Source organism: Aspergillus pseudotamarii, assembly GCF_009193445.1.
Source record: "Aspergillus pseudotamarii strain CBS 117625 unplaced genomic scaffold BDV38scaffold_91, whole genome shotgun sequence".
Classification (NCBI taxonomy): domain Eukaryota; kingdom Fungi; phylum Ascomycota; class Eurotiomycetes; order Eurotiales; family Aspergillaceae; genus Aspergillus; species Aspergillus pseudotamarii.
Genome location: NW_022475105.1, coordinates 1 through 26,158, shown reverse-complemented (window position 1 = coordinate 26,158; position 26,158 = coordinate 1). Strand labels below are relative to the sequence as shown.

At 47.4% G+C, this 26,158-nt stretch overlaps 8 protein-coding genes across 8 annotated transcripts; 5 read left to right on the top strand and 3 right to left on the bottom strand.

Moving 5' to 3' along the window:
• Positions 1-14: 14 nt before the first annotated feature.
• BDV38DRAFT_262265 (phenylalanine--tRNA ligase subunit beta) lies at positions 15-2,553 on the bottom strand. Its single transcript, XM_032056091.1, has 9 exons — positions 2,332-2,553; positions 2,230-2,270; positions 2,149-2,168; positions 2,006-2,082; positions 1,816-1,945; positions 1,490-1,756; positions 1,195-1,436; positions 331-1,139; positions 15-269 (listed from the first exon to the last, which is right to left on the bottom strand). The coding sequence occupies exons 1-9, from the start codon at positions 2,382-2,384 to the stop codon at positions 106-108; spliced, it is 1,803 nt and encodes a 600-aa protein (XP_031908130.1). The 5' UTR covers positions 2,385-2,553; the 3' UTR covers positions 15-105.
• A 189-nt stretch (positions 2,554-2,742) lies between these two features.
• Positions 2,743-5,930, top strand: BDV38DRAFT_262264 (protein phosphatase 2A structural subunit TPD3). Its single transcript, XM_032056090.1, has 10 exons — positions 2,743-2,934; positions 3,084-3,336; positions 3,411-3,516; positions 3,585-3,736; positions 3,789-4,280; positions 4,342-4,456; positions 4,509-4,653; positions 4,714-4,814; positions 4,863-5,200; positions 5,256-5,930. The coding sequence occupies exons 2-10, from the start codon at positions 3,274-3,276 to the stop codon at positions 5,586-5,588; spliced, it is 1,845 nt and encodes a 614-aa protein (XP_031908129.1). The 5' UTR covers positions 2,743-2,934; positions 3,084-3,273; the 3' UTR covers positions 5,589-5,930.
• A 48-nt stretch (positions 5,931-5,978) lies between these two features.
• Positions 5,979-7,285, top strand: BDV38DRAFT_262259 (putative metalloreductase Fre8). The gene is made up of 2 exons (XM_032056089.1): positions 5,979-6,388; positions 6,536-7,285. The coding sequence occupies exons 1-2, from the start codon at positions 6,079-6,081 to the stop codon at positions 7,084-7,086; spliced, it is 861 nt and encodes a 286-aa protein (XP_031908128.1). The 5' UTR covers positions 5,979-6,078; the 3' UTR covers positions 7,087-7,285.
• Positions 7,286-8,590: 1,305 nt separating this feature from the next.
• BDV38DRAFT_275400 (putative capsule-associated protein CAP1) lies at positions 8,591-16,691 on the top strand (the record flags this gene model as incomplete). Its single annotated transcript, XM_032058019.1, has 9 exons — positions 8,591-8,612; positions 8,652-10,295; positions 11,664-12,133; positions 12,183-12,983; positions 14,050-14,637; positions 14,741-15,345; positions 15,402-16,074; positions 16,124-16,229; positions 16,612-16,691. The coding sequence occupies 9 exons, from the start codon at positions 8,591-8,593 to the stop codon at positions 16,689-16,691; spliced, it is 4,989 nt and encodes a 1,662-aa protein (XP_031908127.1).
• Positions 16,692-17,887: 1,196 nt separating this feature from the next.
• Positions 17,888-20,439, top strand: BDV38DRAFT_262243 (GTP-binding protein RBG1). Its single transcript, XM_032056088.1, has 10 exons — positions 17,888-18,158; positions 18,268-18,288; positions 18,353-18,395; positions 18,455-18,532; positions 18,595-18,631; positions 18,686-18,756; positions 18,823-19,160; positions 19,231-19,587; positions 19,647-19,767; positions 19,830-20,439. Exons 1-10 carry the CDS (start codon positions 18,138-18,140, stop codon positions 19,847-19,849), a joined length of 1,107 nt encoding a protein of 368 aa, XP_031908126.1. The 5' UTR covers positions 17,888-18,137; the 3' UTR covers positions 19,850-20,439.
• Positions 20,440-21,721: 1,282 nt separating this feature from the next.
• BDV38DRAFT_262241 (uncharacterized protein) lies at positions 21,722-22,187 on the bottom strand. The gene has a single exon (XM_032056087.1). The coding sequence runs from the start codon at positions 22,114-22,116 to the stop codon at positions 21,907-21,909; it is 210 nt and encodes a 69-aa protein (XP_031908125.1). The 5' UTR covers positions 22,117-22,187; the 3' UTR covers positions 21,722-21,906.
• A 532-nt stretch (positions 22,188-22,719) lies between these two features.
• On the top strand, positions 22,720-23,442 carry BDV38DRAFT_262239 (uncharacterized protein). Its single transcript, XM_032056086.1, has one exon. The coding sequence runs from the start codon at positions 22,795-22,797 to the stop codon at positions 23,053-23,055; it is 261 nt and encodes an 86-aa protein (XP_031908124.1). The 5' UTR covers positions 22,720-22,794; the 3' UTR covers positions 23,056-23,442.
• A 1,946-nt stretch (positions 23,443-25,388) lies between these two features.
• Positions 25,389-25,679, bottom strand: BDV38DRAFT_262238 (uncharacterized protein; the record flags this gene model as incomplete). The annotated part of the gene is made up of 1 exon (XM_032056085.1): positions 25,389-25,679. A coding segment is annotated over one exon (291 nt), but the record flags the coding sequence as incomplete, so codon positions are not given.
• Positions 25,680-26,158: the final 479 nt, after the last annotated feature.

Genomic DNA, 26,158 nt, shown 5'->3' with positions numbered 1-26,158 from the left:
TTGTTATTTCTAATGTTCATTCATGACATCAACTATCTTTCTAAACATATCTGAACCATGAAACATCTAAAATCTACGCACGTTCGCTCGCTCTACGACCATGGCTCATAGGAAAGCCTCGATGTTGAGCTCCAGCGTGCTGACGGGGTATTTCAGTTCGTACTTCTCCAATACCGTAGGGTGCAAGATACCGAAGGCACCGATGACGTGCTCCTTGCCGCCGATGCGCATGTGGACAGACGCAGCGTGGCCGGGGAAGTAGGTTGCCTCTGTAATGTATGTTAGGAATAGGTCTATGTTAGTAGGGTGGTAACGGTAACTGGAACTTACCATCAAGCTCCTCGATCCAGTACTGAGAATCGCTCATACCGGGGTTCTCGAGGCCCTCCTCACCGGTGATGAACGCACTCTTGAGCATGGCCATGACGCGGTCCAGAAGACCGTGGACGACTTCGAAACCACTGTTCTTGCCGTACCATGCGGCGGCAAAGTGTCTCTCGTTCCGGCTCTTACGCTCGAGCGAAAGGTCCTTGAAGGCCACGTCGCTGACCTCGAAGATCTTCATGGGAACGGAGTGGTGCTTATTTTCGCGAATAGTCTTCAGAAGACCAGGCAGGAGGCTAGTGCGGACGACTTGGAACTCCGTTGTCTTGGGGTTGGCCAGCTTAACGGCAGTGTTACCATCGTCTTTGCGGTTGAGCCAGGCGAAGTTCTCGTCATGGGAGCACAGGATGAGAGGCAAGACCTCAGACCAGCCCGCCATTGCAGCCTCAGTTCGGACAATGTCGGAGAGCTTGTTGATAGGTAAGGGCTGGGCGATGGTACCGGACTTGCTTGGGAAGGACCGTGGGAGGTTGTTGAAGCCGTAAGCAATGGCAACATCTTCCATGATATCTGCCTGGTGGAGGACGTCAGCACGAGTTGGAGGGATGTCCACGTCGATCAGATCGGCGGATTCTGCGGAGGGTCTAGCGGTATAGGCCATCTTGGTCAGGATCTTCGCGATTTCCTCTGCAGAGAGGTTCAAACCGCAGCACTGGTTAAGGTAGGAGACCTCGGCCTGGGTTGTACGAGAAGACATATCTGGCGTGATTCTGGTCTCGCCGTTGTGATCGGAGACAATTTGAACTGGCTCAATTCTATGAGAAGGTTAGACCACCAGAACTTGGGACGAGAGGTGATAGGAGGTCTTACGTGAAAGGCTCCGAAGTATATTGGGAAAACATCGCAACCATCATCCTGTTGACAATCTCAACCTTTGTCTTGTCAAGGGCAGTAATCTCGATGAAAACGTTCTTAGTGTCCAGGGTGATCTTAGAATGGTCGCCGTTGATGATGGGAGGAAGTGAGCAAACTGTCCGCTTCGAATCGTAGATGACGGGGTAGACAGGGGAGTCGCGAATAATGTGGAGGTATTTACCCAGGTGCTTGTCTTTCTGTTACAGACGTAAGCATCTATCCTAATCTACCGCACATGCAGTAGCCATACCTCGTAGAAGGCCATCAACTCCTCTCCGTTCATTTCCTGGGTCTGGTTCAAAGGAATAAAATTGATATCTTTAGGAGGCAAGGCCTCGTAGGTGAAAGGTCCTTGTATCGTATCCAAATCGTGAGTACCGATCGAAACGAGCGTTCTTTGCCTTGCAAGATTCTGATGAAGCTTGTCTTGCAGGGCGATGAAGGATTCATAGCGAGCTTTATCGAACTTGATATTCCGCAAGATAGCACCAGAGACCAAAGGTCGGATTTTCATAGTCTTCGCCATATATCTTCAGCTTGGGTTCATCACGTTGGCAAATTCTAAGAGCCACTTACATCCTCCTTAACAATGATCTTCTGCAGTTCACTGTTTGCGGGCTCGACCAGTCTGTAGTTGGGCAGCGATTTCCGACCCAAGAAGATGTTGAGCATGAGGGCAATGCCCTCGAAGCAAAGCATGTCATATCTGCAGGTGTCTCAGAATATATAACATATATCAATCACTCGGAAATCAGTGTGTGCATACCGGTTGGCTGGGATTTCGATCTTAAGCTGAGGAGGCTCCTGCACTCCATCCACGATTGGTCGGTCTGAATTTGTTGTCTGCAGGGTTCCGTTTAGTGTTCATCCACATTGCGATGGGTTATGGGTAGAGAATAGAGTCGTTACATCTTCATCGAGCTCAATGCCTGTTTCAACCAGTCAGCGCGAGCCCCACTAAAAACTACTCTCTCTATAACTCCGACATACCGAATTCAAAGCACAGCTCATCAAATTCCTCGGTGGTGTACCTGAAATCAAAGAAGGACTATTAGCAATTGATATGAACAAATTGGCTAGGGCTTCCCATACTCCCGTCCGAGCTCCTTGAAGAGCGCGGCCTTGTCGACCGAGATGGTGGGCATGGTGAGGGGTTGGGTATTCGCGATTCAAGATAAAGATATCGGGGCTCGAAAGGGTTCAGTAAGCCTCCCACGCACAGAAGGTAACTCGATGAAATTACCCAGAAGTCCAACGGCAAAAGTATCCGTGTGCGGGGTTCAGTGATTGCGCTGAGTCTATGCCACTGGTGGAGGAGTCATAAAATCCGTGGCACTTTTGTTCCCCGTTAGTAACTTGGGGCTTGACCCTCAAGGCGGGCGCTGCGTCAGCCACATCTCCGTGCACCGCCACATATTACACCCCTCCTAATTCATTACGGAACGGCAGATGAACTGCGCAAGACGTCTTGCACCAGCCACAAGCCCCCATTGCTTTCCCAAAGTCACGGTGACCAGCAGACCGTCACCTTCGCAAGATTCCTCCAGAACAAAGCTTCCCCTCAACTCGCAATCTCCCTCAAATATACTCCCACCTTGTTCTTATTTTCCATTATCTTGTTTCCACAACATTTTAATATCTTATGAGACACTAACGCCAGACGATTGTTCGCTCGGTACCGGTCCAATTGTCGAGGTATGATACTGCTGCTATTATTGCTCACTTGTCCTGCGGCGGCCCAAACCCCACGAAACCTCTCGCTCCGGGGGACTTGCAAACCACCTATCCCTCCCTATACCACCGTTATTCTTCCCGACAGCTGAAACTAATCCCTATTCGAGCAGCCTCCGCACATTGTCGTTACTTTATATGACAACCTACGCTTCTTAGAAACTTCCCCACCATAATTATCGCCGCGTTCGCGTGATATCAGATCGACCAGTGGTCAAAGTGAGGACTTGGACCTGTCACGTCCTCGCCTCTCTAATCGTCTCCATTGTCTGATAGTACAACATACAATACAATAAATTCGAGATGGAGGGTCAGGGTGAAAACGACGAGCTCTACCCTATCGCCGTTCTTATTGACGAGTTGAAGGTATGGTACTCCGTCCTAATGGCGCGGTGCCCCTACGAATAAATGTCGACGGATCTAATCCCCGGCTTTTCTAGCACGATGATGTCCTCATCCGTCTCAATGCTATTCACCGCGTTTCTACCATTGCATTGGCTTTAGGAGCTGAGAGGACCCGGGAGGAACTCATTCCATTCCTTGACGGTCAGTCTCCTGTCATCATCCGTGGACCAGCTAAGAAAGCAGAGCACACCTAACACGAGCCATCACAGATTCTGTCGAGGACGAAGATGAAGTTTTGACTGCACTGAGCGAAGAACTGGGCAACTTCGTAGAATATGTTGGTGGCCCGGAATATGGACATGTTCTCCTTTCCCCCCTTGAGAACCTGGCGGCTATCGAGGAACCTCTGGTTAGGGAGAAGGTAAGATACAACATAGAATGAATCCGTTGATCCTGCGCTTACAGAACACTAGGCTGTTGAATCCCTCAACAAGATCGGCGAGCAGCTTTCCGAGAAGCAGATTGAAGAATTTTTCATCCCTATGGTCCTACGTCTGTCAAAAGCCGACTGGTTCACCTCGAAAGTCTCCGCAACGGGCCTTTATTGCATTCCATACAAGAAGTCTGGCCAAGCATTGCAGCAGAGTCTCCGGCAATATTTCGGAGGTCTGGTACATGATGACACGCCTATGGTAAGAAGACAGGCTGCCAACAACTTGGCGAAGTTTGTCAAGGAAATGAAGACCCCAGTTGTCATCGAAGAAATGATACCCCTATTCCAATACCTGGCCAGTGATGACCAGGACAGTGTTCGCTTGCTTACAGTGGATATTCTTATCTCGATCGCCGAGGAGATCCCCAAGGAGCAGCAGCCTAGCCACGGTGTTTTGTTGACATCCTTACGGAATCTCTTTGAGGATAAGAGTTGGAGAGTCAGATACATGGTTGCCGACAGATATGAAAAGGTATACCCTTCAAGCATTGCATGATCATTTTGCATCTATTTGTTCTAATCCTTTCTCCTAGATCGCCAAAGCTGTTCACGAAGAAGTTATCACTCGGGATATGGTACCCTCGTTTGTTAAACTCTTGAAGGATACGGAGGCTGAAGTCCGTACTGCGATTGCTGGCCAAATTCCAGGTATTTGTTCCACGGCTTACTTGATATGGTTCTTGGGCTAACTTGGAGATAGGCTTCTGCAGCTTGATCGACCGGGAGACACTGCTTAATGAAATAATGACCAGCGTGGAAGACCTTGTTTCGGACCCATCCCAGCACGTGCGTGCGGCTTTGGGTACTCAGATTAGCGGACTTGCCCCGATCCTTGGAAAGGAAGAGTCAGTACAACCATCTGTTTTGGGGATGATGCACTAGTGAGGCTTACAACTATTTCCTAGGACTATCGCTCACCTTCTCCCTATGTTCCTCCAAATGCTCAAAGATGAGTTCCCTGATGTCCGTTTGCACATCATCTCGAAGCTGGAGTTGGTCAACAACGGTAAGCGTGGAATCTGACGGCATAGTTGTATCATCTAACATTTCGCAGTTATTGGCATTGAGCTGCTGTCCCAGTCGCTTCTTCCCGCTATCGTACAACTAGCAGAAGACAAGCAATGGCGTGTTCGTCTTGCTATCATTGAATATATCCCTCTTCTCGCCAGCCAATTGGGAGTCAAGTTCTTCGACGAGCAACTCAGCGATCTCTGTATGAGCTGGCTCGGGGACACAGTCTTCTCTATCAGAGAGGCCGCCACGCAGAATTTGAGAAAGCTCACGGAGGTATTTGGGGTTGACTGGGCTAAGGGTTCCATAATCCCGAAGGTTATGGCCATGGGACAGCACCCGAACTACCTCTACAGAATGACAACTTGCTTCGCGATCTCCGTGCGTATATGATATATCCCCATGGGAATGCAAATTCAGCTAACATCCTCTCCAGACACTCGCGCCTGTCGTCTCTTTAGATATCATTGAGAACTCAATTCTTCCCATTCTGGACCGATTGGTCACTGACGAGATCCCAAATATTCGATTCAACGTTGCCAAGTCTTATGCTGTGTTGATTGACACATTGCGACGCCTGCCAGCGGAGGGCACTTTGGCAAACGTGGAAGGAAAGACTGCGACGCCATCGCCGCGTAGTCAGGACCTTATCCAACAGAGAATTATTCCCAGCTTGGAGAAGCTTCAAGGGGACGACGATGTGGATGTCAGGTACTTCGCAACAACTGCTGCGGGCGGTAATGACGAGGTCATGCAGACTTCACCGTAGGCTGTTGACCTAGCTAGATAGATGCTCCCACGCTGTATGAAGGCCTTTCAGTGCGAGTGGGAAATGATACAACGGCACTCACTACTTTTGGGAGGACTGTCAATTTTGTTACCTTAGAAATAGTCAGAGCATCTGACTGGGACGAAATGCTTGATGGCGTTTTAAATGTAGAGTCTTCTTGGTCCATTGTTCAATAATCGTGCACAAATCCAATAATGCCAGGCCTGACCCCTTTACTAGAATCTCTCCACCTAAGCATATCGCAGTCATTGAGTATTGTTGCGTAGGGGTATTAAATGAATCATGTGATTCGGGGCTGGCCACTCGTAAGTAGTGCATAACTAAGGCAACCAAGAAAATAGTCGGGGATCGCCATACCAGTTACTGAGTTCTACTACCACCCTTTCACTTTCTTTCCTTCTTTCTTTCTTTTTATGAAGGATTTGTTGCCATTTCTGCTTCTTTTTCCAATCTACAAGTTACATTTCTGATGTCACTACAGTGGCCTTGGCACTTTGTTTCTGTCTCTCCTACGGAGAAACAGCATCGCCGCGAACTTCTAGACCTTCGCGGATATTATGCGCAATGCTCGTTCTTACTTTTCATAATACTTGTACGGCTATATAACAACTACTTTCGAGCTACTGATACCCCGAATGGCTCCCGCACCCGCCGTAGGCAGAGGTCATGGTGGGATCTGCCCCCTTTTGCAAATTGGACAGAGACACGTAAGCAGTATACCATCTGTATTACCTGGTTGGTGTGCCTGTTAGGCCTCTCAGTATGGAAATCTGGCACTGGTAGGCTGTTTCCTCTTTCCTTTTAGCCATTGAATATCATCCGGGATGCTTTCCCTTCCCCTTCCCTTGTAGAGATATTTATTCGCACCCACCAATTCCGGTGCAATAGAAAAAGAAGCAATATAAAGTTAACCATCACACGAACAGACTACCTACACCTCACCAAAGCCCTGGGTCACGTAGCTCTTTCCCAGTTACCTTTTCAAGTTCTCATGGCCCCGGCATTCTACCTCAACCCCAAAAACCCAGCCACACCATCCACGATGTCTGTCTTGACATCTATTTCACAACCAGCACTGACTCCATACCACCGCCTGTTCGGCAGGATTGTCATGTCCCCATTATTGGCCGGGCATGCCACACTGTATCTAAACTTCTTCGCCCAGTCCAGTCATCCAGATTTCGGATCTTTGCTCGCAAAGCGTATCCAAGATCCGGACGTTCAGTGGGGGTTCGGCGGCCTGACCTTCGCAGTCATGATCCTGTTATTTGTCCGGCCGCTGCGTACTGCATTCTGGGTGCAACTGTGGCCGACCTCCTCTGTTAAGGCTAGGAGGGAGATGTTTTATTATGTGCATGTTTTGTTAGTGGTGTTGTGTGTTGCGGCGTATTTCCATGTGGCTCAGGCGCAGGCCTTCGTGATTGAAGCCTTGGGTGCTGCAGCTCTCAATGGGGGGTGTGGTTTGCTGCTGGGGTAGATGCTTCATCTTATGATGTGCCTATGGTATTTGGTGGGCCTGGTTATTTGTGTAAGATATGAGAATGAATAGACTCTTTGTCTTTTGGTGAATGTACGTTTGAGCGAGGGTGCTGCGGCGGAAGGATGGACGATCCAGTCATTGAGACGTCCCAAGGACCAACAGGTTTATTTCAGCGCTTGGATTCTACGTGGTCTGAGGGAGGCAATCGCCATTGTCTAGTATGCTCGAGGGGGTATTTTGTCTGACAATAGAAATGGTAATGTTCATAACACGTGAAACTCCTATTCTTTTTGAATGTCATATAATATATCATATTTAAGCATGAATTATAATTGACTTAATTTGGAGCAAGCACAACGCGCATGGCTTTCCTGCAGAGGCTGTATTAAACCATCAAGTTGATTGATGTGGTTTGCTGCATGCACAGAAATCCTCGCGGGACTTTAGGTTAATCACTTGTATGATACAAGTGTGTAAATATACATCACCCGACATGATTAAGGCCGTCGTTCTCCTTATAGGGTCGGAGTTCTGATAGATCCTGTATAGAGATTCAGCCTCAGTCTTAGCTAAGAAACAACTAGGATAGCGTCCAATATTTCAGAAAGACCTCACCGGAACTAGGGTAGCAGACCATACGAGGAGAAAGTCATGCTGGTCGACACAAACATGTAAATTCATTTTAGAGTACTTTGTAGATCTGATGTAATTTCTTCCCATATAAGCAAGGATAATGTGTGTAGCCCTTTACTCCCCTTGGATATCATAGATCTACAGATCCCTTGTTTGCTAGATATAAGTTCTCAGCAAACTTTTCTTCATAATGCCGTGATGCAGAACACCGGAATGCTACAGTGAGGAGTGGAGACAGAATGGTTTTCCGTTCCTGACATCCAAGAAAAAACAATAATTCGAGAACAAGTGCTTGATTTACATCTCAAAGGGGGGAAGCACAGGGCAATTCATTCCATCCATCATGGTGGATTCCACATAATCATCCACCTTACTGGAAAAGGTCTAGTGGTAAGCAGCCATAATTGCACGCCCCACTAACATGACCGGATCTTCGCTCAGATCCTCCCCGCTAGAATCAACATCGTTTCGGGGGAAACCGACCAGGAACGGACGTCCGTCGATTTGGTCATCGGTCGTCAAAATTGTCGTCATTTGATGAGGTCGACTTGACCACTTGATTATTCTTTGTTCTCAATAGTTCTCCAAGGTTATGATCGTACAATCTTGTCATTCGTCCTGTATCATTTATAATTCTAGAACCTTTGACGGCTTTACTGAAAGAACATGCGACTCTTGGCGTCCTCCAAGCGTGTGGAGTCTCTGTTTTGAGCCAATTGTTTATTGACTCCAGGTAGGACAAAAGGTATCTCGCCCTTGCGCCTTTGAACGCCCCCTTCGTTCTCCCTTCTTTGGCGCATGAATACAGGCATTGACCATGTCCTTCATTCATAAAAATCGCATCAATGCTTTTTCCTCGTTTTCCTCCATGCATAGAGATTCCCCTCCAGGTGGCAGAATGCGACGCCAACGCCTGGTTGTCTCGTTAGCAACCGTTGTCTTTGTGTGCATCTCCCTTATTCTGCTTAGGGACACAACGGCTCCTCGCTCGTCCAACAGCCTCAATGCGCCATTCGAGGCGACCCCTTTGCCGTCCTCTCACCCGCCCTCTCCTTCGGTTGCGGTGCCAAATCCTATCGAGCCCTCAAAAGGTCGCCAAGCACTTCATCCAAATAATGTCCACCCGGTGGCCAGTCTCATCCAAGATGCTGAGCAGGAGTTTAACCACTTGCGGTCACGACAATCGAAGACTTTGGCCGATGCGGTGAACGAATATCGCCGTCGATATAACATGCATCCTCCTCCTCACTTCGATAAATGGTTCCAGTTTGCTCAAGCAAAGGGAGTTCAGTTAACTGACGAATACGATACTATCTATCATTCTCTCCTACCATTCTGGTCTCTAGAACCGAAGACAATACGAGAAAGAGCTCGTGAAGCCTTGGGATATGACAACGCTATGATTGGAATTCTGATCAGAGATGGCAAGGTTACGCACGCGGAAGGGGGCCGTGAAGGATACGAATGGCAGCAAGATGCGACTGTTGAAATGATGAAAAGCTTCATTCGGTACTTGCCGGATATGGATTTAGTCTTCAACACCCACGATGAGCCCCGAGTGATTGTCCCCAGCGACGACCTCCAAAGGCAGGTTAACTTCGCCAAAGATCAAGCAATCCCTAAGGCTTTCCGCAAGCAACCACTGGTGAACAAATGGTCCGATAAGCCCGCCGATCTGAACAAGGGCGACCGGGTTGATGAAGTGCGCACCACACGCTTTAACCGATTTGCACATCAACCTACCTGGACAAGCTCTCGGGCTTCCTGTCCGCTGGATACCCCTGCGCGTTCTCTTAATGAGAGCGAGCCAGATAATCTGGAGGCCTATGCGCATGGTGAATTGGGGTTCATCTACAACACGACTGCTTTCTCTGACATATGTAATACACCTTCCCTTCGGTACAAATATGGCTTCTTCGACCGGGCCAACGCATTTGACGTGGTCCGTGACCTGTTCCCAGTGTTCTCTCAGAGCAAGATCTCAAGCTTTCAGGACATACTTTACCCCAGCCCGTGGTATTGGGTTGATAAGGTGCCGTATGAAGAGGGAAAGGATCAGAGCTGGGATGCGAAGACAGACAAACTGTACTGGAGAGGCTCCACAACCGGTGGGTTTGCGCGAGCAGGCGGATGGCGACGTCAGCATCGACAGAGATTCGTTAGCAACATCAATACCCAGAGCACAGCAAAAGTGTTGTCCAAAAATGACAATGACCAGTGGGAGTTAAACGAAGTCAGCAGTGACCCTTACCGAGACCAGTTCGATATCAAGTTCACATACATTGGTCAATGCGACCCAAATGACTGTGCTGCGCAGCAAGAATATTTTGCTGTGGGTGAGCCAGCCGGTCAGCAGGATGCTTGGGCGTATAAGTACCTGGTCGATATCGATGGGAATGCCTTCAGCGGCCGTTATTATGCCTTTCTACGCAGCCATAGCTTGGTTTTCAAAATTGCCATCTTCCGCGAATGGCATGACGAATGGCTCAAGCCATGGGTCCATTACGTTCCTCTGAGTCTGACGGGCGATGAGTATGTGGAAACTACGAGGTACTTTGTTTCAGAAGAAGAAGGTAGAACCGCGGCGCCACGACTAGCTGAACAGAGTCGGGATTGGGCACAAAGGAGCTTGCGCCGTGAAGACTTGGAAGTCTGGTTTTTCAGGCTCTTGCTAGAGTGAGTGCTTTCTCCCTACATGATTAGACAACGCCTAACCTTGGTTGGATAGATACGGGCGCCTAGTCGACGATAAGAGGGAAGACCTAGGATTTTCCCTTTGATTGCCATCTGTATGACTGAACTCGTTCATCATTTATCTCACGATCCTATGTATGGCTCTCTTGCGGTGCATTTTCACTTCTTTCTTTGCTTTGCTTATCTTCACGACTACTTCATGCCCTGTACAATACCCATGTCAACATGATTGCGAACTGGCTGGATGCATTAAAATGGGAGGAGTTTTGGCGTTTTTGTATACTTATCAACTTTCAATGCATCTGATGGGCTATCTTATACTGTGACAAAAGATCTTATCATCCGCGTTGTCATGGCAACTGACGCACGCAGAAGGTGCGGGTTTTCCTGCAGCCCAGTGATACTGAAATGTCCACAGACTTACCAAAAGTTTTGAGTAGCTGTCACGATTCTGGTACATTATTTCGAGAAACAGCACGTTACACACTGTAGAAATTTCAGCCGATTTATGTAGGTGGGATGAGGTCATAGGACAATGCTCAAATATGTCTATAATGCAAGTCTATTATTTGATAGGTATTGAACATGCAGTGTCGCCCCTGAGTAACGACTAAGCATGATTTCACTGCTCACTGAACCCCTTATGACGAAGGCTGCACTTTTTGAGTTTGATAGTGAATGGTAGGTTTACTGGCCTGAGCAGTGAGGTAAGAAGGGTACTCCACAGAATCACATGCACCAAGCCATCCAAACCCGCTTAAAGCTCCCCGCCCGCAGCCACTAAAGCTAATATATAGAGAGCTGCTGGGTGGCGGAAAGCGACTCCTCCGCTTCCTTTTATTGTCCAGAGCTACAAAATGCACACATAATCTCCATTTCAAAAGTGCACAGTTTTCTAAAGCATTTGCTTTTTGAGCATAGAGCTGAAGCTTGCTTTAAATTCTTCATTGCCGTCTGTCTTTGAGACCTTGAACATTTGATTTCTGCCTTTGTGTGTAACGAGGGGTCGCACTCCGAACGATACGCAACATGGCGAAAGCATTGTCGGGCACACTGAAATATGCTGTCGTGTTTGCTTACGGGTTCTTCACTTTGATTCTATACGGACTCACAGCTATACGGAATGGGTACTTTTTTAGAGGAACCACTGAGAAAGAGCACCTGGAGCTGCAGCTAGGTATGTGGTGGATTGTATCGCTCAATCGTACTTGGTCCTTTTCCCACTAACGTGTGGACATTCTCAATAGCTCGCGATCGCTTCTGGAGTCTCTCGAAAACTTGGTCCGGCCTTTCCCACCATTATATCACCCTGCGCAATGGCTTCAAGTTCCATTATGTTTCTAACGACCTCCCCGGGGGCTCTGCAGCTGATAAACCGCTAATTATCTTTATTCATGGTTTTCCTGATAGCTGGGCTGTATGGCGCTACCTTCTCAAATCGAAGGCTCTGCAGGAGGCGGCCACTTTGGTTGCGGTTGACTTACCCGGATACGGTGGTACCGATAGCCTAGAGAAATACTCGTCAACGAACGTGCTGGAGAGCCTGGCCGAGTTTATCATCGCTATCAGGGTGAAGTACGGGATTGATACTGATGCCGGTACGCGTCAAAGAAGGACGGTGATTGTGAGCCATGATTGGGGCTGCGTTCTTTCCATGCGCCTTGCCGCCGAAGCTCCTCAATTGGCAGATCGATTTATCTTGAGTAATGGGCCATTGGTATGTGCCCTTGATGAAGGATGGTATATGATGCTAACTTGGGCTATAGACTAGCCTGGTTGCCTCGAACATTCGTCGCTCGCTATCTTCGTCGCTGAAAATGTTCAAAACGGCCCTGCGTTCTCCAGTTAAGTCTCGGTCGACGCTTTGTAAAGCAATCAAGTCGCTGAAGCCAGTTGCCCGCCAGCTACTTCTTTCAGGGTATATATTTGTGATGCAGCTTCCCATGCCCTTCGTTGTGTACCTTGGTACAGGTGGCAACTATTCTTTCTTGAAGTTAGCCCATAAGGGATCTTATGGGAATTCGCCATTCAGTCCCGAAGATGCTGCTGAGTGTATGGCAAGCTCACTGGGCCCGTCCGTGGAGGAGTGCAGAACGCAAACGTCTGATGGTGAGGGATACCCTGATTCGGTTGTAAAGGAGCGTGTCCTTGGCAATTTCCAGCACATGGCCCGCTATTATCGGGAAAAGGCGGCTACTTCGCGCTGGCAGAAATCTATCGAAACGATTGCCGATCTGCACAGCATCTCGGGAGGAAATGAGCTCCATCGAGCTAGTAGCGGGGCCGGACTGTTCGACGATGGGCCGACCGGTGTACTGAAAGCTCATTCGACCATTATCTGGGGCAAAGCTGATATCGCCTTGGATCCACAAATGTGTCTGAATGGGCTTTCGGATTACCTGGTCCGTAACAGTCAAGTGGTTGAGCTGCCCCGGTCTGGGCACTTCACCCCACTGGAACGTGAGAGCTGCGCTGCATTGACCAAAGCTGTCGCATGGGCCGCTGGAGGTGAACAGGAGGACATCGGCGCTGCGATTCAGAGAGTTTACCCGGATGCGGTCGTAACGGTCCGAAAGTGAAAACAAAACGCCTTGCCCCTTGACTGGGAACGGGGATACTACCTAAGTGGTTGCGATGTCGGGCTTTGATGTTTGCTCTCTGTTTATGTTTGCGTTTATGGTGCTTCTTTGTATGACTGGGCGGCGCCCAGGGAGTCAGTAACAAATAAGGATGGGCGATAACGGGGGATTATTATGGGAAGATTAAGAGTTTGCTGATGGACGGACATACTTAATGATACCCCTGCATACTAGTAATCAAAATACGGGATCTGAGCGCCCATGGCACGGGTTCTCGACCGGACTTTCTGCTTCCAAGCTTCCACTTGGAGCTTCTCCGCTTTCCCCCCTCATCGTCCGGTTTCTTTCAATTTTAAGTACAAGGTACAGTACCTGGATCAGTAGTCCAATATACAGCTTGAGCATCTATGTCTCTTTGATTACAAATTCATGCCTTATACATTTTCCCCATTGATCGCAATGGAACAATTGTAAACTGTCCTGACGGGATGCCGTTCCTGCATAAATCCACTGTTGTCGGATCCATCATCATACAAGCTCGCTCTCGTTGGCGTATTTTGGTGGGCGGGGTTAAGGAGCCCCTAACGTCACCTGCCTCACTCTGGGGGGGTCATACATTAATACCCCCAACCTGTTTTCGTCGCTTCAACTTGTTTACGTCCAGTCTTCTACTTTTGAAGTAGAAATCTCGATTATCAACGGGATGGCTAGTGAAGAGGGTGCCGTGTATTGCACGGTATGTTCGTACCTTTCCCCAGCCCGGAGAAATGTCGCGACTAACGTGCATCGCAGCTTCTGTTGAGTGATCACTATCTTCCTGGTAAAACTATGGTACCTCGACGATGATGATGGCCCGTCTAATCAATTAATTGACCCCAGGCGCTGTCGTACTGGCCCATTCTTTACGCGACAATGGGACGAAAGCCAGACTGGTTGTCCTCTATACGCCTGATAGCTTACTACCGGCCACAATTCGGGAGCTTCAGGTATGCCTTCTGTTTCTTTGCTCATACATCTGGCTTCCACTGCAATCATGTTGACTGCTGTTATTTAGTCCGTATACGACGAGCTCATACCAGTCCACTTAACCTCAAACCACACTCCAGCGAATCTCTGGCTGATGGAGCGACCGGACCTCATCTCCACATTCACTAAGATTGAGCTTTGGAAGCAAACACAATTCAAGCGTATAGTGTACATCGATTGTGATGTTGTGGCCGTCAGGGCTCCTGATGAGCTCTTGACCCTAGAGGTAGACTTCGCGGCAGCTCCCGATGTGGGCTGGCCAGATATCTTCAACAGTGGTGTAATGGTTCTTCGGCCCAATCTGCAGGATTATTTTGCTCTGAAAGCACTTGCTGAGAGGGGCATTAGCTTTGACGGCGCAGACCAAGGGTTGCTAAACATGCACTTTCGAAATTGGCATAGGCTAAGTTTCACGTATAATTGCACCCCCAGCGCAAACTACCAGTACATCCCCGCCTACAAACATTTCCAGAGTACAATCAATCTAGTTCATTTCATTGGATCTCAGAAGCCGTGGAATATGTCAAGGCAGGTGTCCCCAGCTGAATCACCCTACAACCAGCTGCTGGGACGATGGTGGGCTATTTACGACAGACATTACCGCCCTGTCACGACTGTAAGCTTCCTCTCTTTCCCGTTCTTATTTTAGAATGCGGCGAAGCTGATGGCTTCCCTAGATATCGAGGAACCAGTGGAGCGATGCGACTGTCACTCCACAGCATGATTTTCAAAGCCATAGGGAAGATTCCGAAACAGTGCGGCTACCTGTGCAATCCGTCCACTCTACTCCACAAAACCTGGTACCAGAAGTTACCTATGAGCGCCCGTTGGAAACGCATGCAGAGGTATCCTTCGAGCATCCTCCTGTCGCACAGACACTGCCCAGGAGTAACGAGATGAGTGCAGATGCGCCCCCTCAGGTGCAGCCTTTTCAGGAGGCAAAAAATACACCTGGCCCTGTAGTGACGCCTGCTGAGGCAGCGCAGCCTATCCAGAAGGAACACTACGACGACAAGATTGTGCAAGCACCGGTTCTGAGTGCCGTTCCACAATATGTCCATGGAGAAGAGCATGTCTCAGCGTACATACAACCACATTTTGACGGAGCACCAATTAGCCTCCATATCGAGCAACCCCCAACGACGCAGGTCAACATACCAATTGCTTCTTCAGCGCCTCCAGACACCGCGCACTCTGAAGTCTACCAGCAAACAGAGGAACCCCTGCCTAAAGTGGGTGAACACCCGCAACACTCGCATAAACCTCCCCCAAGCCCTGAGCCCCAGGCATTTGAACCCCCCAGGATGCAGTGGGACCCAGCTCGGTAAGTTAGTTTACATAAACAACGCATGGATAATCTCCGAAGCTTACTCTACTTAGGGAACCGCCACCTCTCAATACAAAGCCTGAAGGAATTGCTTTGGAGTCAAAGACATATAATATGTCAGAGGACAAAGAGCTTTTCAAGCCCCCTCCCTTTTACCCCGAAGCTCCGAAGAATATGTACTATGAAGTACCTAGCACCAAACCGGAACCAGAGAAACTTAGCCAGATCTTCCCTTGGGAGAATCAGGCCCCCAAGCCGACCCGAGTTTTCCTAGATGATGATCAGGGATCGGTTTCTTTGCCTAGCTCCATACTCCCCCCAGTCTTTCCAAAAGAAACTCCCACTTCATCCGTGGGATACACGGCATCTTGGATCGCCGAAAAACCATCCGGGTCATGGGACAGCTACTCCAGGTCAAATGCATGGGATGACGTTCCAGAAATACAGAGATACATTCAATCCATCGCACCACCCAAAAGGGCAAAAGTCCAAGTTATCGGTGGTTGGGGCGGCCCTGCAAACCAGCAAACTGCTGGCGCAGAGTCCAGTATGCGTTTAACAGACTTCCCTAGCGAGCAAGAGCGGCCCAGTCTTCCCGTTACCCCAGCCCCAATTAGGAGACCACCGCCTTCTTCCAATGTCCTAGGCGAGGGGTCCACCTCGGGGCAGTTACCCATTGCCGAAGGCGTGCCAAATCAGGAAGAATGGGTGGGTGTCACGGTTGATGTGTTTTTACATCTCCTTCGAGTGGCATACTTATACTGGTACTTCACAGAACCCGTCAATACGCCTCGAGGAACTTCAGCGGCATCATTCTGAAGTTTTAGAGAACCCAGATCTACTTCTGGAGCGGATTCAGAGAGCAGCAAGGGAACGCAGGCGTAGGTATTCATAATGAAGGAAAGAAGTTGATGCGCGTTCGGTCTCACTTTGTTTCCTCTCCTCATATTTCATCTCTGTTTTCATCGCTACCTTCACTGTATATTCATATTGTACAGTATGTTACGCATATGCATCGTCCTCTTGTGCAGCATGCATGAAGATTAACTTGTTCACTTCATGCCTTTTTTGGGTAAGTCAGGATATGTTGGCTGGTAGCAGTCAACTATGCAGCCTACCAAGACTATGTAGGTCTGAATAAAAGCCTAATTTACTAAGTCACGTACCCTACAACTAGCACCCTGAAAAGTACAAGCATAAGACACCGGAAAGAAGAAAATGTTAACCGACTATTTACATAAGGCTATACTACAATAAGAGTAGGAATAATAGGCCGAAACCACAATGCTACTGCAGGCTACTACCTCCGCAAAGCCAAACATCTCTTCCCTCGGATAGAGTAGAAATTCGACTGTTTGATATGAAACGCCTTCCCCGTTCTCTCATCGAAAACACTAAAGCCGTACGTCGCAGCATTAGGCGGCGTATAAAGATGCAAGGACACAGCAACATTGTCCAGATCGGGGTTGGATATCTTATGGAGACCTAGCTTGTCCGACATATACGTAACCTGGTTCTCGCCGTACGTAGTTTCCCTCCTGATCTGCGGCGGAGAGATCTGTCCATGCTCGAGTTTACTTTGATCGGGCCATGAGTACAATGTCTCCTGCAGAGACCCTTTCAAGACCTAATACGCTTAGATTAGCCTAACATACACTTCATCCTTCCCTTGGAGAAAACAACATGCGGAGAAACATGAAAGAGAGGATAAATGAATGAATACCTTCATAACACAATGCGCATTCGCATGATCATGAATAGCGCTTCCTTTCCCAGGACTCCATACTAGGATAAGCTTCCCAGATCAGATACGTATTAGCACGTGAGTGGAGTCTATGCATGCATATATACTTGCATGTGACAGATATATGTAAGACCGCCTGAGGAAGGATGCAAACCAAGACTCACCAGATTACTTTTGCCGTTGCCTTCGTCGATCAGATTCCTCGTGTAGGACTTGCTGAAATCGGACAGGGCGAACTGCTGCCATTCTTCCGGGTTGGATGTATACCGGTCCATGAGACGCTGGATGTTGAGCGGGTCGACATCGTCGGAGTCCAGACCCGAGCTCGGACCCAGGGCTGCACTTAGGTCCTGGACTAGTTGTTCAAAGGCGTTGCTTGGTTGGTTGGTGATTTCGGGGTCTGGGTCTGGTTGGAGGTAGGGCATTCTTCCAATTCTTTGTTTCTGTTCCTTTTGGTCTTTATTTTAGTTGTGTTTGTTTTTGGTGGGGTTGGCGTTGTTGTATTTGAGGTGCGGTGTTTTTGGTCTGTATGATTTGGGTAGAATGGGTGTTTTGATGATTGGTAGTCAAGGGGGCTTCTAGTAGTGATAGTAATCAATGATGTATGCTAGTATAGTCAATGTTAAGAGTCGGTAGAGATAAGTATGTTTCAATGTCCAGGTATAGCTTAACAATGAGAGACAATTGTATATCCAAAGCTATGGAAGGGATATGTCCGATAACGCGCTTGCCACCCGAGGATAAGCGTTGCTGCCTCATTTACACCTGAGGCCACAATCCCCGCCATGTGATCAGTGATCGCTCTCGTTCTTCTCCGCCCGACTAACGGGCGAATAAAGTGGCGGACACAATTTCAAAGATTGAGATTCTGCGAAACACCAGTGCAAAACGAGATACGATCATCTTGGGGCTTCACCACAGCGCGGCCGGTGTGAGATAGAAGCTAGAACGTGTATAGGAGCACGGAATTTTGTGACTTATTTCTTATTGTATCTGAATATATTGTGCCTTGTGCGAGGGGTAAAACTCGTATAAAACCGCCAAAATGTCGACCACAGTTGAGAAGGTTGGATCCCGCCCATAGTCTTTTTTTTTAAAGAAGAAAAAAAAAACTTATTAGCACTGTTCTTCCGATAAAGACAGAATTATTATGCTGACTGCCATGCGTACTGTAGATCAAGCAAATCGAAGATGAGGTTCGTGTCGAAATTTATATTGCGATATTTGCCCACCAGCATGGCGGACTGACCGATATCTCAGATGGCACGGACGCAGAAGAATAAGGCGACGGCCTTTCATATTGGTATGCGCAGATGCAGGTGCTAGGTGGTGTCAGACTAGTGTGACTGACGGGCTGTGTAGGACAGTTGAAGGCTAAGCTTGCGAAGCTAAAGCGTGAACTTTTGACTCCAACCGGCGGTGGTGGCGGCGGAGGTGGAGGTAAGTGCTTATGGATAGTACCCTATTGACATGAGCCATTTTGTTAATTTGGTGAAATATAGCTGGTTTCGATGTTGCTCGTACCGGCGTCGCTAGTGTGTATGTATTGGAGAAGACTTTTGCTAGGACGACGTTGATACTGACTCGGACTAGTGGTTTCATTGGTTTTCCTTCCGTCGGAAAGAGTACCTTGATGAGCAGATTGACAGGCCAACACTCTGAAGGTATGTTTGGGTGTATTCTGGCACAGTCTTGATAGGTGCTGATGATTTCCTTTACCTTTGTTACAGCTGCGGCCTACGAGTTCACAACCCTGACAACCGTGCCTGGACAGGTGCTATACAACGGTGCTAAGATTCAGATTCTCGATCTTCCCGGTATTATCCAGGGTGCCAAAGACGGCAAGGGTCGTGGTCGACAGGTTATTGCTGTGGCGAAGACTTGCCACCTCATTTTCATTGTGCTCGACGTCAACAAGCCACTTGTCGATAAAAAAGTCATTGAGAATGAATTGGAAGGTTTTGGAATCAGAATCAACAAGCAACCCCCTAACATCGTCTTCAAGAAAAAGGATAAGGGTGGCATTGCGATTACTAGCACAGTCCCATTGACGCATATTGATCATGACGTGAGTTCCCGTCATGTCCAAGGGTTGAAATACACCACAGCTGACATACACTTTTTGATGCGGCTTCCAGGAAATTAAAGCTGTCTTGGGCGAGTACAGGATCTCTTCTGCAGATATTTCAATCAGATGCGATGCCACAGTTGACGACATTATCGATGTTCTCGAGGCAAAGAGTCGGGCTTACATCCCTGTCGTATATGCGTTGAACAAGATTGATTCTATCACAATCGAAGAGCTGGACCTGCTTTACCGGATTCCCAACGCCTGTCCCATTAGTTCCGAGCACGGCTGGAACGTTGATGAACTGCTGGAGATGATGTGGGATAAGCTCAACCTCAGGCGAGTCTACACTAAGCCTAAGGGAAAGGCACCCGACTACACTGCACCTGTTGTGCTGAGAGCCAACGCATGCACTGTTGAAGATTTCGTATGTTCCCTCTTTCCTATCACATCCCGTCACAAGGCGGCTTACTGACTCGTGATCAGTGTAACGCGATTCACCGGACGATTAAGGACCAGTTCAAACAGGCTATTGTCTATGGCCGCTCCGTTAAGCATCAACCGCAGCGTGTGGGTCTTACGCACGAGCTTGCAGATGAGGATATTGGTCCGTAAACCCCTGACCCCTGAACATCATAAGGAGCTTTCCAGCTAATCTGGCGACTACAGTGACCATTGTTAAGCGGTAAACAGCTTTAATCAATCAAGGTTCTTTAGACCGCGTAAGAGCGGAGACCTTGGTGGCGAATCGTCACGAGAGATAAACGGGTTGTATTAGAAGTGTTTCGCTAAGTATACATGTCCAAAAGGCCCAGCCCTTGGGACAGCTTTCGGCGAGATGCCATAGAACGTTTGATTGGGGGAGGATGGTTCGCGCACGGGCAGCGCTCTGCCGACTACCGCCTGGTTTTGCACGATCACTCGTTTGGGATAGATGACTGAATCATGAGATAGTATGTTCGACACTGCTACTCGTGGTGATGCACGGTCGTTTTTGGGCGATCCTGTTTAAGGGGACGAGGAGAGGCAGAAAGTTGACGCTGAGAATCCGGACTAGGGTTTTGGGTTCCGCAGTACGAACGATTTTCTCCTTTTACCATTTTGTACTTTTTTATTTTCTCCGTTCTCGTTGAAAGCGACCACTTACATGCTTTTCTCCCGACGGTTGGTCTAGAACTTATGGCCTAGGACTACTAAAAAAAGTTAGTAGCAACAAAATTAGAACGATTGACAGAGTTAAGAAAGCTCCGTCCGGTGCTTTTGCTTCCATGGATCCGAGTGTAGCACTGTCCTCTGGTTTACGCGATCATCGCGTGCAAGTGAAAAGAACATTATTACACATGCGATGGAGCTTGAGGACTCACTCTGGGGGAGATTCCCCTTTGGGATCAATTAGAACATATGATGTCACCTGATTGCGTAGCTGGAGCATTGACCGATATATTGCTGCTACTACCTTAGCTGGGTGAAGGTGACCCACCCTTATACAGCTTGGGTACATACTTTCCAGAGGCACTTCCCGGGATCGAGTATTATGACCCTGTTGGTTGGTTGTAACTTGTGTTTGTCTGAAACGGGCATGGTCCAGGTAATTCCATTCTTCCCCACAGAGATGAAGAAAAGAAGGAAGGGGTTGCAATCTGGCCGTAACCATGGCCAGCTCCCAAGCTGAAGTATATGAAACCCCGTCGACGACGAATCGGCAGTGAAGTGCCGCCATGAAGACTGATGGGATTTATTAGTCGTCGTAGGCCCGAGTGTCAGTGTATATCTCTGCGACTAATCATGTGTCTGCAGGTGCAGGGTCCGGGGTTGTTCTGCTCACGGGCGCATTATGCATCCCCTTTCTGTCCTACTACTCATTATTTTTTCCAGTTCTCTGATTCGACCGAGTATATTACTACCGGTACTGACGGGTCACGGCGCAGGAGGGGTAGTCGTATTTCCATACCCAACCTTTCTTGTCTTACATGATACGTATCCGACAGATTCCTGTCCACTTGCAGAAGTAATGGTCAGGTCTTAGCTTTGCATTTCTGGATTTCCATCCATTTATGGTAATGTCTCTTTCTCCCCTTCCATTCTCGCGGGTTGCACTCGGCACTTGACTTTATATGGGAGCACATACTAGTACATACAATGATCGCGTAAGAAAGCCTCTTACCAGTTCCCTTGAACTTTTTAGGTTCCAAGTCCCCATGTTACTTCTGCCGGTTCCGCTGGACAGATCCATGGATACTACCAACCCAAACTCGTAGAAAATCTCACTAGGAAAATCCAAATCAGTTGAATAATAATAATAATAAATATAATAAACAGTAGTAATAACAATAGGGGAAAAAAATGAAATTGGGAGGGGGAGGAGAAAAATTGCAGAGATTTATTGCGGACACCACCAATCATGGCACTTATTTGTCAGAATTGATAATGCACGCTGGGACTTATTTCCTCGGAGTATACGGAGTAGTACCTACATGTACATCCATTTGTATGATACTTAACAGAGATACCCTGTCTATAATTAATTGTCAGCGACAGTTTTTCTTTTGTTTCTTGGAAAAGCGGTCTGCGCGGGAATTTAAAGCTCGGTCACTCTACGACGTTGTATTTGTCTATCTCCCAGCTCGCTGGACTATACTTCTTTGGGGTTATTCCCTCCCCCCTTCGAGCCTTGATTCATGCACTCATTGAATTGTATGTCACACAGGGCTGCGTTCGGGAGTAAAGTAACATCAATTCGGGATGATTAAGATGTTAGTTTTATACCTGGATGGTGCACTACTAAACGCCTTGAGTCCTGGCCTGGTGGTGAGGGGCAGAGGAGGTTCGTCGAAAAAATAATATTAACATTAATAATCATAGTCGAGGTATTAAGAAAAAGAGGAGGTAAAAAAAAAGGAAAAAGAAAAAGATCAACCAAGGTCAAATTAGAACCGTAGTGGCCGCGTGGAGACATATACACAGGCAATTATGATCAGCGAAGATACAAAAGACTGCAATGAGGGTCGTGTCTGAGCAAATATTGTTCCTGATAGGCACTCGTGATTGGTAGCATGACTCGGCTTTTGCACTGAGATCTGATGTTCTCCAATGCAAACTAATGCACAGCCTCAGCGGATTGACCAAGTTGCTACTATGTCCGAGAACTCGTTATTCCATAAGGTGCTACTGTTTGTCTTAGATGAAGAATTTGAGTGAAAATCTGCTTGTCAGATGACTGTAGATGCGTGTTTTCACCACCACACTGTCTGTGGCATGCGAGGAAGTGGAGGTTGCATACGTCTCTTCCTTCCTTCCTTCTGGTGGCCCTCATAGTTCTAACTGTCGGTGACGGCTGAGTACTCGGGACCTTTTTTCTTACTCGATCTTTACTTTTTTTCGTTTTTCTTTCTTTTTTCCTATCTCTTTTTCATATGTTCTCTAGACTTCCCTTGTATAATTTTTTCTTTTCTTTTTTTTTTTTTTGGCATGGCTTTTTTTTTTTTTTTTTTTTTTTTTTTTTTTTTTTTTTTTTTTTTTTTTGTGTTCTTTTTTGGTTTTTTTTTTTTTTTTTTTTTTTTTTTTTTTGGCATGGGTATCGCGGATCCTTCGAGGCAGCCACATGACAGCCACTGTCTGCGGTCAATGAGTTGTAATGGTGACAGACAAAGAATGTTCCCAAAGGCTGATAGATACTAATTTGTTGGAATCGTGGTGCTGGATATCTGATTGCTTAGCTTCAATATATCCTGGTTTTAATTACGAAGTGCGATTCATAACACTACCTACTTTCTCTACATACATAGGGGTCCAAGAGAAACGACCTCTATCCCCACAACATTCAGATCTGGCAGTTGCTCGTACTACACTATCGAAGTGGATATTGCCTAGGCTTTCGATACGATACTTGGTCTGATCGGATCAGTTTTCAGCTCTACTGATGTCATACTCTCTCGGATTTGCCTATGCCAATCTGAGCTCGGACATCTTCCGACAAGGGCCTTGTGGGCGTATATCACTGGTCCTGCGTGGAAGGCCTCACGTACCATGTACCACTATACAATGGTAGATGTATGGTACACTGGAGTAGTGTACCTTGAAGTACATTTGTACATATTTCGGGGTACCTTGACATGACACGTCCACTGCTGATATCAGAACGAGCGATCGGATATCTGCACTCCCCTCCGTACCTGACAGATGCCTATTATTGGCACTCATACAATGGTAAGGCTATCACGACCCCATTTCTCGGATTAGGGCTTGTTCGGCGTCTGACGTCGCACCACTCGGCCCTTCGTTCCAGTTTCAATCATTCTCAACCGGATTGTTATTGATCCACTAGCAATAGTTTGCTTTTAGTTACAAAATTCCAATTTATTATCTATTTCAAACCCCATCCCAGTTGATTTCTTGACTGATCTAAACGTCCTTGAACATGTCGAAAATAAAATTATAAAAATAAAATAAAAGGAGGGAAAGGAGGGAAAGAATTACAAAAAGACAAGGAGGGGCAATCTTTTTGCTTACACTAGAAGCAATGGTGTTGACCTCAACCCATGGTCTCAACTTCCCATGCTAACTCTTTCCTGCATAGGGTAGTGATTTTCTGTTGGCCACTGGTTTCCCCAGCCTCTCAGTGACAAGAAGCGGCAGACCGATTGGAATACCGTGGTCACGTCGTTAATTCGCGGACAGTGACTCAAACCATGAATTCTTCCTCCAACCTCTATTATGTGATTTTGTTCACCCCCCCTCTCCCATCTTTAGTTCGTTGAGAATTAGGTCCACTCTGGAACGCGGGCATCATTTTCCTCTATCTCTACGATCATTGCCTATTATTCGATGACAAAGGCGCGTAGCAAGAGAGTTGATCCGAGAATGAAAAAGAGCCATAAAAAAATTAAATAAAGGTCTACACTGTGATTCTGACACAGTATTACATACAATAACTTAGTCTTAACAGCCCTCGTGGTTATCCGAACAAGCGGGGCGGATGGATTGGAGATGAAAAATTAGTTGCTGCACCGATCACGTTTTCCGCGCTCCCCGTCCCGTACTCTCAACTACTTAGGGTAGGTAACTAAGACAGGGCCTTAATATGTTCTGGTTAGTACGGAGTACATTATGTACAAAGGCGATCTCCTTCGAAGGGGTCAGCCCTGGTAAGGCTGTACAATGCATCAATGGACGCCGCATCCTGCATAGTACACCCAGGTTGCACCTACAGCCGTATAACTAAATGTACCCTTGTACCGCAATCACCCGTCAACGACTTCCCGGCAGCAAATCAACTAACCAGTCAGACCGATGTGTAATGCAGGACCATCCAAGAACGTACCGTCCGGGCGTTGCGGCAGTCAATAGGTGTCTACTCCGTACTGATGGCGAGTCAGGAATACTGGGGGGGGGGTTGAACCTAAAAGTCGCAAGGAGCTAAACTGTAATGATTAGGGTCAATTCTACTGCTAACCCCCGAATAACAACGTCCGATCATTATCTGCATATCTTGAGTTAACTAGTACTAGTACCTACTACTCCTAACCTTTTTCACATAGATGACAATTAATTAATGAATCAATGCGCTAAACTCGGAATCGGCTAATTTCTGTCTTATTCCTCATCTTAAACTTTCTCCCCTATGATACTAATTCGTAGGTACGCTCTCCACTCCTCTCCTTTTGTCCTTTTGGTCTCGTTTCTAAGATTTGCATTGCTTACTTAGGTTGCCGGCCCGGAGTGGACCGCTGCGGGCCCCGTGGGGTCCTAGCTCCTCACCCTCATGCTCGAAGTGGACCGTGGTCAAGTAAGTTATCTAATAGTGCTAGACGAACCCAAGCCCCGAACCATGTCGCTGCTACTTCGTATGATAGGACGAACCCTCCCCTTCAGTCGATGCTCAGCCCATGTAACAGAAAATAAATTGAAATCACTTTACAGCAATTCATTGGCTGGCAACCATCTCCTGACGTTTTTCTCGTGACAAAGTACTATGCAGATCGGCCTGGCACTGCTACCACTGGTTGATTATTGGGATTAATGAGGTCCTGATCCTTGGCCTAGTAATGACTGGCTCTGCTCAAAGTGAATCTTGCTTTCGCATATTTCTTGTCGTTTTGCAAAGGAGAACATCCCCGAAGTAGGATAGTGGCTTTTTACCCAAAATCGACACCCCAGAAATCATTTGTTGAAAGACTAGCCAAATGAGGCTTCATCATCACAAATTGCTCACGAAAGATCTATCTCTCTCTAATTTTTTTTACGCCAATCTATGGTCAAGTGTATGATGATGATGATATCGCGGGTCACTCTGCTATCCTCTCTTCTTCTGTTTTTCTTCACCTTTTCTTTTTCTTGTTCATTTTTTAAATCGTGGTGATCCCGCGCGTTCTCACATGTGGCCGGCACTATAGGAACGATCGAAGGGACGGGGGAGCTCGGTACCGAACAATGAAGATACTTATTTCTTACTGCGGAGCTTATGATGAAAAGGAGGAAAAAAGCCGTTGGGCCCTTCGCAGATGATTGTCGGTCGCCAGTCTAGACGGAAATCTTCGCTTTATCTCTAAGGTATGTCGTGCGGGCATTTAGGTTCAGCGGTTTATCGATCCGTTCCCCGTCCGTGAGTATGATCTTGGCTTGCTGAGAGGAAAACTCTTACTTCCGTTTATGATTTTCGCCTGAGGACGATCGCTTTTTCAAGAAAACCGTGGATTACCCACCTGAGGTTTCTCGTGCGAGGTGCTACAGGATCGTCCGGCTCGAGGAATTCTGTCTAACGGAACGGAGAGAATCATTGACAGGAGCCCCGAAGGAGCGAACGAAAAAAAGCAAAGAGAAATAAAAAAAAAAAGTTATAAAGAAAAACCATAAAATGAAATAAAAGGGAAAAAGAAATGGAACAGGATGCGCAGCATGTACTCTTTTTCCCCCTCTCTCTTTCTCTCTTTTCAATGTTGAATTTTTTTCCTTTTCCCTTTTTCCTTTTTCTTTCCTCTCTCCTTTTTTTTTTTTTTTTT

What these genes read in the sequence shown, in the direction of transcription:
- BDV38DRAFT_262265 (XM_032056091.1), bottom strand. Translation starts at nt 2,384, where the DNA reads ATGCCCACCATCTCGGTCGACAAGGCCGCGCTCTTCAAGGAGCTCGGA. An exon ending in TGAGCTGTGCTTTGAATTCG is followed by an intron (nt 2,169 to 2,229) that starts GTATGTCGGAGT and finishes TGGTTGAAACAG; the next exon opens with GCATTGAGCTCGATGAAGAT. An exon ending in AGTTGATGGCCTTCTACGAG is followed by an intron (nt 1,437 to 1,489) that starts GTATGGCTACTG and finishes CGTCTGTAACAG; the next exon opens with AAAGACAAGCACCTGGGTAA.
- BDV38DRAFT_262264 (XM_032056090.1), top strand. Translation starts at nt 3,274, where the DNA reads ATGGAGGGTCAGGGTGAAAACGACGAGCTCTACCCTATCGCCGTTCTT. An exon ending in AACCTCTGGTTAGGGAGAAG is followed by an intron (nt 3,737 to 3,788) that starts GTAAGATACAAC and finishes ACAGAACACTAG; the next exon opens with GCTGTTGAATCCCTCAACAA. An exon ending in GATTGCTGGCCAAATTCCAG is followed by an intron (nt 4,457 to 4,508) that starts GTATTTGTTCCA and finishes ACTTGGAGATAG; the next exon opens with GCTTCTGCAGCTTGATCGAC.
- BDV38DRAFT_262259 (XM_032056089.1), top strand. Translation starts at nt 6,079, where the DNA reads ATGTCACTACAGTGGCCTTGGCACTTTGTTTCTGTCTCTCCTACGGAG. An exon ending in AGTATGGAAATCTGGCACTG is followed by an intron (nt 6,389 to 6,535) that starts GTAGGCTGTTTC and finishes TCACACGAACAG; the next exon opens with ACTACCTACACCTCACCAAA.
- BDV38DRAFT_262243 (XM_032056088.1), top strand. Translation starts at nt 18,138, where the DNA reads ATGTCGACCACAGTTGAGAAG. An exon ending in CGTACCGGCGTCGCTAGTGT is followed by an intron (nt 18,632 to 18,685) that starts GTATGTATTGGA and finishes GACTCGGACTAG; the next exon opens with TGGTTTCATTGGTTTTCCTT. An exon ending in GCTTGCAGATGAGGATATTG is followed by an intron (nt 19,768 to 19,829) that starts GTCCGTAAACCC and finishes TGGCGACTACAG; the next exon opens with TGACCATTGTTAAGCGGTAA.
- BDV38DRAFT_262239 (XM_032056086.1), top strand. Translation starts at nt 22,795, where the DNA reads ATGGTGACAGACAAAGAATGTTCCCAAAGGCTGATAGATACTAATTTG.
- BDV38DRAFT_262241 (XM_032056087.1), bottom strand. Translation starts at nt 22,116, where the DNA reads ATGTCTCCACGCGGCCACTACGGTTCTAATTTGACCTTGGTTGATCTT.